The sequence below is a fragment of the Ruditapes philippinarum genome, unplaced genomic scaffold (assembly GCF_026571515.1).
Source record: "Ruditapes philippinarum isolate M1 unplaced genomic scaffold, ASM2657151v2 ctg20347_1_1_1_1, whole genome shotgun sequence".
NCBI classification, from domain to species: domain Eukaryota; kingdom Metazoa; phylum Mollusca; class Bivalvia; order Venerida; family Veneridae; genus Ruditapes; species Ruditapes philippinarum.
In genome coordinates this window covers 2,811-13,790 of record NW_026855276.1, presented here as the reverse complement: position 1 = coordinate 13,790, position 10,980 = coordinate 2,811, and the positions used below count along the sequence as shown (strand labels likewise).

At 33.8% G+C, this 10,980-nt stretch overlaps 1 protein-coding gene across 1 annotated transcript; it reads left to right on the top strand.

Moving 5' to 3' along the window:
* Nucleotides 1–166: 166 nt before the first annotated feature.
* LOC132742731 (solute carrier family 22 member 4-like) lies at nt 167–7,339 on the top strand. The gene is made up of 4 exons (XM_060731196.1): nt 167–622; nt 1,043–1,259; nt 2,011–2,215; nt 7,108–7,339. Exons 1-4 carry the CDS (start codon nt 167–169, stop codon nt 7,337–7,339), a joined length of 1,110 nt encoding a protein of 369 aa, XP_060587179.1.
* The last annotated feature ends 3,641 nt before the right edge of the window (nt 7,340–10,980 follow it).

Genomic DNA, 10,980 nt, shown 5'->3' with positions numbered 1-10,980 from the left:
GTGTAAGATTCATATAACATTTTATGTTTACATTGTACTTATATTTAAAATAACAGATATACATGTAACAATATGTTTTTGGCCCTTGTAGAGAGATTTTGTTTTGTAATTTTATTACTTCAAATTCTATGAGGCGAATATGCAGATGTACGACAATTCGAAAACAATGGTTTTGAATCTTTTTGTAGCCAAAACTCGTGCTCAAACACTGTTAGTGGCATATAAATGTCACCATACATTAGAATATGATATTTTTACAGGTTATCACCAAGACCTCAATCTTACGCCGGACGATATTCTTATAAAACTTGGAGGATGCGGACTTTTCCAATTCCTTCTGGCTTTCCTAATACAATTCATGAAGATTGTCGTTTGCTGGGGCATTGGAGGTAATGCCTTTTTTGCATACGTTCCAAAATGGCGGTGTTTGGATTATTATGACGTCACCGGAAACGATACGTCAAACGGTGTATTAGTACTTTTCAACACTTCCGCTTCAAGTACATACTCTGGACAGGAAAATAGAACCGAAGATTACTGGAATAACAAATGTGACACAATGTCTGGGGCAAAATGTTCCAATTTTGAGTTTGATGACAGCATTCACACCCTTGTTAGCGAGGTAAATTGATTTTTTTTACTAAAGCAAGAATTGCCTCCCTTGACAGCCATTTTGAGCGTCATTCTCAATACTAGTATATCTTATACTTGAAATCAGAAAAAAATATTTAACTACTTAACTTCAGAACCGACTGTACACATTCCCTGCATATACTTGCCACTTGCAGTTTAACCATTTTAATTAAGGTTGTATCGTATTGGAGCAGGTGCTGGGAGGGGGGGGGGGGTGGAGGTAGAAAGTAACTTGCACTTCCCACTGCCGTCCATGAACAGGCTCAAATCAAACCGAGCCGGCAACATTTTCATATTTTTTTTCGTTCTGGAGATCCGTTTTTTCTCTTCTTATTTAGACTATTATAATTTAGTTTGTCTGTTGTCAAAATCATGGGTGACTAAGGGGTTCTGTTTTTCTGTTATTAAGTTTGATCTTGTCTGTGACAAATCATGGGTGACGGCCAGCATCAGTTCAATGCAAATGATCGGTATGATGGTGGGATCGATAGTGGTGGGCAATATATCAGATTTGTTTGGAAGAAAGAGGCCGTTTGTTCTCTCGATGCTTATACTGTGTGTGTTCCACCTCGTCTGCTACTTCTCCGTCAACTGGGTCATGTTTGCCATCGGCCGTATTGGCGTAGGTAAGTTCCTGTAGATTTTTATTTTCAAAGAAATCATTCGTGACTATATTAAAAGACAAATATATTGATTATGAGTGCTTAAATTGACCTTTAACTTAAATGGATACCCAGGCAATTAAATTACAAAAATATTAAAATGATTATATGTACTTAAATTACGCTAAAATGATATTTTTTAAAAGTCCCAACATGAATTTCTGTATGAATTCTATATATTTTGGGTTTGAAGCATTAATATATCTATATATGTTGAACGAAATTTAGACGCCGACAGAATCACCAAATAGTGTTCAAACACGTCACGTGACTTGAACAAAGCCTGGAATTTACAATAACAAATATTGTATGATTGAAACAAGTATACGTCATTAATTTGACAGGATTACAGAAACTGTACTCCAGGTTTGAACTTTTGGCCCTTCCCTTTTGCGTTTTGGAAATTTCTTGTGATTTAGTATTTTTTGTATAGGGAAGTCAAAATATTACTTTGTTAACATTTTGCTTCCTGTTCATCACAAATTACAATATATTTACATTCAACACTATTTTCATCAGTGGATAAGCATTACATATATTCTTACCCTACTAAAATATTATTAACAAGATCAACAAGGAAAAGCGGCGTTCAATGAAAATACATATTATCCAATTTTACAGAATGAAAAATATATTTCTGTAACATAATTATATGACCTTTAGGCCGGTATATCGATCTCACATGTTTATTACATCAAGGCCTGATTTATTTAAGGTGTGGGTTCGGCGTTCTTTTTGAGTATCTACTGTATTTTCCAAGGGGAATATACATTATCAAAATGGCGGTCGACAACCATCAGTTTTCCGTCTTGGGCTATAGAGTTGTCTTTGTTCACACTGTGTGCTTGGTTACTACATAACTGGGAGCATATCACGCTGATCATAGCCTTGGGTTCGTTTGCCTTCCTTGGATCATGGTTGTAAGTTCGAGCATTTTTTTCAACAATTTTTCCCTCAGAATTCTTACAGTTATCCAGACCGGAACATTGGTCAAGACGCAAGCTTTAGCTGAGCATCTAAGGCCGTTTCAAAAATTACTTAACTTATAGCACGAATAATTTCATCAGTGGAGTTAAAGCCCTTGGTAAGGCACTTTTTGTTTCTTCTTCAAAATATGAGACGTCCTTCAAACCACGTGCTCCTCACCACTGTGTGTTCGAATCTCGACAGACTTTGAATTATTTCACGTGAGGAGGCTATCCAGCTTGCTAACGGAACGTCAGTGGTTCTACTCACGTACTTATTTTTATGGCTGAAATAATAAACAGAACGGTTGGGCACCCAACGTCTTTCCCCACCAGTAAACTCAAAATGGAAGGCCTCCATATGACCTAAAGAGTGCGACGTAAAACCACACTGAAAAATTTGCCTGTGTTTGTGTAAGCCTCGGTTTGTTTTATTTTGAAAGATAATTGAGCCGCGTCACGACAAAACCAACATAATGGGTTTGCGACCAGCATGGATCCAGACCAACCTGCGCATCCGCGCATTCTGATCAAGATCCATGCTGTTCGCTTACCAACCCTATTACAAGTAGAGAAACTGATAGCGAACAGCATGGATCCTGATCAGACTGCGCGGATAAAAATTACTATAGTAAATCAAAGCACTGAATGTACTGATGGGGAGGCTATGAGAGAATGTTTCAGACTTATAGTGTCTTTTCTTTTTGCTTAAAATATGCTACCAAAATAAAAAGATATGCACATTGCGCTATTTATCCTTACTGTTGTGTTCAACCATTCATATATATAGTTAATGTGGTTGACTATTCATTTTGTTAATATTCCAGAACATTTCATTGAGGTCTACATTCGGACTGTTAATCATACAAATTTTGAAAAACCTAAACTGTCAATAATAAATGACATACCAGCAAGTATGACGACTGTTCATTATCAGATAACAATAACATTTTACAACTGACGGTTCCTTATCAAAATCACAGGAACTTGAAATTCTATCAAATAACCAATATTAATTATAATATCCAAATATACCCCCTATATACTATAAAAAATCACAAACACAGGAACTTGAAATTCTATCAAATAACCAATATTAATTATAATATCCAAATATACCCCCTATATACTATAAAAAAAATTTATGATGTATGCCCTAGAATTGAATAAACTTTCTAATTACACAATACGGGGTCATACTGATCTTTGCGTCTTTCTCTGAAATAATTATTTCTTTGTTAAAACATATTTGACCACATATTTCTGTCAATTAACTGTTCACTTTACTTCCGATTTTTGTTGTACGGAAACACATGTTTCTATTTGTGTTTTCTAATCAATTCGAATCTATAATCAGTTTAATGGGGTCACCACCGGGTAAACGACTACTAGGTACTTTGGTCATGTTTTTTACCCCAAATATTTCAATGTTTCTATTGGGATTAAAATGAGCATAGTTAAGTAAACAACTGGTTGTATAAATCCCTGACCTGTCTAATTCTAATTTTAGATCAGTGAATATATAAGACTTTCACTACAAAATATTCCTAAACGAAAGAGCACATGTTTAAATTTATTCCTATACAAATAAAAGATCAGAGTAGGGATCTGTCAATTGCCAAATATACTTTTATGTTAAAAGTTTGATTAATGAATTATGTAAGATGAAAATATAAGTATTGCTTTTTTTATTTTGCTAATGTAAAATGTAATATTGTGCTGGAATTTTGTCGGAAGGTCCTTATAGGGGTTTTGTAGTTAAATAGTTTTTTTTCGGCGATAATGGTTCAAGAATATAATGTTTCAAACTATATGCTCATCACCATCAGTGAATTTTTAGTTAAATGTATGCAAAATATTTACTAACAGCTATATGATATAGCGGTTTATGACCGTTTTCCGCGTACAGCCTCCTGGGGTGTACTAATAAGTTAGTTTTCCTTAGTTATCACGCAAGCATGATCCATGTCTCTGATGTAAGCGACAGTTTACAATTATTTGTCTTTAAAAAATAGTAAGGACTTTTAATGGTTTACAACAACAAAAGAACATGCATGATATTGAGAATACGGCATTGTATATACACCGGTCTCAAATATCGTCAGTAAGACCGGTGTACACAATGGAGAATACGGTGTTGGAACGTTCTAGTTAATGACCCGTCATAAACAGTTGGTCGCTGCGTAGTAATTGGAAAATTGTTATCAAAAATAATAAAGAATATTTGCCACTAAATTAAAGCATTTACTTATAAATTTTCATTTATGCTTTTTGTTAAAAAAATATTGGTAAAGTTATTATTTTGAAGGGTTTTCATACCAGAACTATTTATTACAGACGTACGTATGGGGGCAGGGGACATATTCGAATGATGGCCCCGGTCAAATTTTTTAATAACTCAGACATGGTGTTTTGAAGGTACTGATAACTTCTGGTATTTCTCTGTCATTGTAATTCTTTCTTGTTTGTGTGTAGGAAATGAGATATACTTTTGGGTTTTTACCCGAAACTAAGCATTTTGGTAGCTTTGTATGTATTTCTGACTCTCCGAATGGAGGTGAAAAAGTTAAAAATCAAGCTTTGACAGTTGGCGCCAAACAAGTTAGAAATTTCAGATAAATTTTGTGAAAAATCTAAACGTATGACAGACACTTTATTTGTCATTTCTGAAAATGCCATAGCTTACACTGCGTGTTACTGATATTTTTAAAGGAATCGGGCGGATTCTGGAGTATGCTGCACCTTCATGAAGATGGCCCATATTGGTATATTTTAAATGTGATTTTGACTGGGTGGGGGTAAATGTAAATTGCTGTCAGTCATTTTTTGAAGGAGCAATGCATGCAAACTATTATTTTTTTCAATGTATGTCATATATCATTGAATAATGCTGTGCAACTGGTTATTTGCCTGTGAAACATATTTTGAAATATTTGGAATTGTGTTTCTGGTCACACTGAAATACAAAATTTTTCATTTTTAGGTCCCCTGTCCCCTTAAGGAAATTTTCAAATTTATAAAATGTGTTGGAATTGACCCAAATGTGCCCATAAACATTCCTTCTACATTTGTTAGTCAAAATTTGAAGTGACTGATAGGATTTATCAAGTTATGTACAGTAAGTAGACTGTCAAGTCAAGGGAGGTAATAAAAATTTGGAATTTTGGCAAACACTGTACTTCACAGAATGTGCACATTTATCCAGATTTAACAGTTTTATATTGTGCAAATTGACATAATAATGCATAATTGAGCACTTTCAATTGTTACAAATGTATATAATGTCATATAAGTCAACAGTGGTATCTTTACTGCATTTTTAGGTGTATGCCAGAATAAATGGGGTCTGGTTTGCTGTAAAATTCATTTTGGGACATTAAATATGGCTGTAATATTGATTTTCTTGCTATAATCTTCTTCCAAAAGACTTTAAATACTCTGAAAATACTTTATGGTATTTAAATGAAGGTGGAATACAGAAAAATAACCATCTCACAGGTTCCTGGCACTTGATATTAAGTAAATCATATAACAGGCATAGTCATTGTACTAGTTACTTCCCCTGAAATAGGGTCTTTTTTAAATATTTGATTAAATACAAAGTAACCGCAGTACACACTTCTCGAAGTTAACGTTTAATGCGAAATAATCCATATTTTAAGAAAATAAAAGGAAACGCTTTAATGCGGATCACATAAAAAATCTTAAGGGGGCAGGGGACATATTCGAATGATGGCCCCGGTCAAATTTTTTAATAACTCAGACATGGTGTTTTGAAGGTACTGATAACTTCTGATATTTCTCTGTCATTGTAATTCTTTCTTGTTTGTGTGTAGTAAATGAGATATATTTTTGGGTTTTTACCCGAAACTAAGCATTTTGGTAGCTTTGTATGTATTTCTGACTCTCCGAATGGAGGTGAAAAAGTTAAAAATCAAGCTTTGACAGTTGGCGCCAAACAAGTAAGAAATTTCAGATAAATTTTGTGAAAAATCTAAACGTATGACAGACACTTTATTTGTCATTTCTGAAAATGCCATAGCTTACACTGCGTGTTACTGATATTTTTAAAGGAATCGGGCGGATTCTGGAGTATGCTGCACCTTCATGAAGATGGCCCATATTGGTATATTTTAGGTGTGATTTTGACTGGGTGGGGGTAAATGTAAATTGCTGTCAGTCATTTTTTGAAGGAGCAATGCATGCAAACTATTATTTTTTTCAATGTATGTCATATATCATTGAATAATGCTGTGCAACTGGTTATTTGCCTGTGAAACATATTTTGAAATATTTGGAATTGTGTTTCTGGTCACACTGAAATACAAAATTTTTCATTTTTAGGTCCCCTGCCCCCTATGCCTAAACCGATTACCGCGGCAGTATGACGTCACGGAGTAGTGATTTAAACAAAAATCAAGAATTTTTCAGAGAATTATTATCTTTACAAATTGCAGATATGAAATAAAAGAATGAAAATATTTTCATATTGTAAATGTCTGTGATGAGTGATGAGTCAGCTTAGAAAAAATCAAGGTACTATTTTTTGACCTGATTACCGCGGCAGTAAGATTTGACGAACAGTTATTAACATTGGGTCGGCATAGCCTCCCCAAAAATTACCATAGTATGCAAAGGCACTATGTTGGTTTTGTCGTGACGCGGCTCATATTTGCTTTATCCCTATGCTGGTTTCATATTTTATTTAAAATCTATTTTATTAGTGGTCTTATAAATATATGTTTATTATGAATGCCGTATATTCTTATATTTTCTAAATTTTAAATAGTAGTTAAAATAATGTGGTAATATTACATGGTAATTTGGATGTATTCGTTTCATTTTAGTTTTCTTCCTGAGAGTTTTAGATGGCTTATAGCTAAGGACAGAGTTTCGGATATACATGATATTACAAAACAGATTGCAAAATGGAACAAGCGCCAAGTACCTGATAATGATCAAATCATTAAAGCGTTCACTGTACCGGAAGAGGAACATTCTAAAAAATATTCCATACTGGTGCTTTTCCGGCAGAGGGCGCTTTTAAAATTAACTGTTCCATTAATGACCGGCTGGTAAGTGACCATGATTGAAGTGCCAGTAACTCAGGCTAGCACAAGTATGCCCTCTACTCTGACTAACACAAGTATGCCCTCTACTTTGATTAACACAAGTCTGTTGGTAGCTCAGATTACCATAAGCCTGCCCTTAACTCAAACTAGCACAAGCCTGGCCGTTACGCAGACCAACACAAGTCTGTCCGTAACTCAGACTAACACAAACATGTCAATAACTCAGTCTAACACATTTTTATTGCAATTAGTCGGTTTTTACCAAGCCAGTTATATGAACACCTGATCTTTTAACTAATTAGATATCTATCTAAATAAGAAATAAAATTAAAGACGTAGAATAAGATATTTATCTTCTACACGTTTTCAATTAATATGGCGTTTTCACGCTTTTTTACGGAACCTTTAATTTCTATGACCTAAGGTTCAAACTGTTGCCTTCTTACTAGAAACGGCCTCAATGGGCTTCCGCAACAATTAGGTCTTGCAATGGGAAATGTCTTAAATTGACGAATTTTGATAATTTGTAAGATTTGAAGCAATTCAGAATGATAATTATCCATGTACATATAACAATCTTATAAAAATAAAGTATACTCTTTACTAAGTAAATAAATATATTCCTTCGACGAGGAACTTTAACTAGGGAATAAAACGGTACATGATAGGCCATGACACTATCTCGTGTTGTTTTTAAGGCTCATTATGAAAGGACAACGTGTGTTTCATACTGCTTTCATTAAAAGTCCCATGAAGCATAAAAAGCTATGATTTTTATTTCTCAAGTGCGTTTTTATTTGTTTGGGTCGTCAGACCAAAAAAATAATGGTAGCGAAATTTCGAATGCTGTTAATTGCAAATGCCTAAAGTAGTCCACTTTTTGAAGCGGTTACTTCCCTTTATATGTACACTAACGCCGAAAAATTCAGGGGAGATCAATGCGTAAAGATTGTCAAATGACAGGCGCATTAATTTTCAAGCAAAGTAGTTCCCGAATGGTCGAAGATTTCTAATATTGTTGCATTCTTTATAGATATACATGCTTACAGTAAGCTCCATGATTATTTACATCTGTGTTCAGCGTCGAAAAATAAGAGTTACAAACCCTAATTTAGAATAATATTGTTTTCTTCGGGCCGGTAACATAGAACTCCACCGTGGCCGAGGGGTTTGCACGCTCGCTTATTAATCGAGAGGTCTCGAGATCAAACCTAGTTGAGGCAACTCTTTTTTTTTCTTTTTTTTTTAAGTCAAATAAATATTGAATTGAGTATCTGTGATGCAATTAGTCTTAAGGTGACAACGGAGTCAATTATCACTGAAAATACCTAAAATGAGATTTTTTGCTAAGTAGATTTATCAACCTTTTCTGAACACATTCGTGATTTAATTTTGGAAGCAGTTAGTCCAAAAAATGTGTTTTTAAACGTTTTAAAACGGTACCTATACTATTTGTAACTGCTACTCGCGTAACCTGTCGATTATCGATAACGCTCCGCCCCCTGTTGAGGCATCAATGAGGGAAATCGGTAGTTCCATAAATCCGTGAATTACAGGTCCATACTTCTCGTAATACATGTATCGTACAACTACCGTACATCTTTTATGAATATCTCAACATTTAGCCTTTTTTATAAATTAAGAAATTGTCGGCCAATGTACGTAACATAAATAATTAATCATAGCGGCAAATCGCACAACCACGGGGTTTAATAAAAATGTAGTTGCTAAAATATCCATAATGTGTGAAAATAATTTGTCTGTCCCGTTAATCTGATAGATATTACATTGAGTTGATAGACTTTTGTACGGATTCAAGGGCTTACTTTACATTCAACCTCGTTTTCTATCAATGTCGAGTAAAACAACAACAAAAACAGACAACATTTTTATGTGAACGCCTATATGACTTGTAGTAAGGTGTACCTGACAAATTTCTAAACCATATTAGATTGTCTAAGGATGATTATTTCTCTATGAATAAAAAAAAGATATTAAAATATATTTTCACTGAAAATAAATTGTTCGCCAGTAAATCGGACACAGTACTAATAAATCTGGGACAAAGTATGAAATTTATTGTCTATCCCGGTAGAAACTGGATCTCTATGCCGTGCATAGATGATATTCATAATAGAAGTCAAGAAGGCCATATCATAATGATCGAGTAATACCTTTTATTTCTATTAAAATATGTGAAGCATTATCAATTTGGTGGAAAAAAATATATAATATCCTGTTCTTATTTGTACATCTACCATGGACTTTAAAAGACTGTCAGAAGCTCAGTTTTTTGTTATATTTTTTTATATTTTAACGGAATTTCATACACGAATACACAGGCAGAGTGACACTGGTATAATACAATAATAATGCTGATGATAATAATAATAAACTTCAAAAAGGAAACAATTAAATACCCCGCTAGCGGTGCGCAAATGCGTTCCATTTCCCCCCACTGATTGCCTCAAATTTTACCGATAGTCACGTGACATGTGCGAAAGATACCAGACGAACAGTAAATCACGTTAAGAATTGAAGAAATTTCGGCTATAAACTGATATTAATCAGCAGCTTTTTAATTGGTCAGATGTCACTGGGTCATAAAATGTTGTTAGAGTATGTTACCGCAACTTGTGACCCTCTCTGGTGCGATATTTGTGTATTATGCAATTATTTAGCGTGAAACGTAGGGGTCCGAGAGAGAACAGCCGATTTATGACACTTCGTTTGATGCGGGTCGGACTAACTTTGAATCGGCATAACTTTTTTAATAATCAAGCAATTAACATGCGGTTTAAAGCACATGAAAGGAAATTCATTTACGGAGGGAACCGTGTCAGGAATTTTTGTTTGCTCAATCAGCGACTTAATTATCTTTAATTACGTAATATGTATGGTGAAAAAAGTCGCATAAAATGTTTGACGTTACGTAATATTTTTTTGAGAAAAGATAGAAAAAATTTGAGACACGGTTCCCCAGATAATATAAGTAAGGTTATTTTCCAAAAGTTTGATGACAAAAAAATAAAAAATGACTTTGATATGACGATTTAAAATTTTAGGATTTTTATTCAAAATCAATCATTTACAAAGGCATTTTTTTCAAATATGTTATTTTTTTATGCTGATCAGCGACATTTAATGCATAAAGATTAAATAAATAACAATTATTACTAAAATAACTTGGTTTAAATTACATTTATGTGAGTACCACGGAAAGTGTCTGTTGTCACCTTAAGTTATAAAACGTGAAGATTAAATCGTTGTTTTGCTTTAATAATTATGATGGGGCAATAACTTCTACACACACTTGTATTACCCTTGATTGATAAGGTACCGGCATACTTTTGTTACTTCAAATCAACACTGACTTGTAGGTTATAGCCGTTACAAATGCGTTTATATGCATACTATCTATCAGTGTATATAACTTTATAAGCTTATGGTATCTCAACATTTTTGTAATAACCCTAAACTACGTCAGTTAAAGATGTTTTGTTAAATAATGACATACAATTAAAAAGGGAAGAGTAAATTTAAATCAAGTAAGTAAGGATTTTCATTAGTGTTATTATCTTTTATTATTATTTAACATCATTAGATTTTTGTTTTTTACTAACGGCATCTTTTGTCTATCACTGCGAC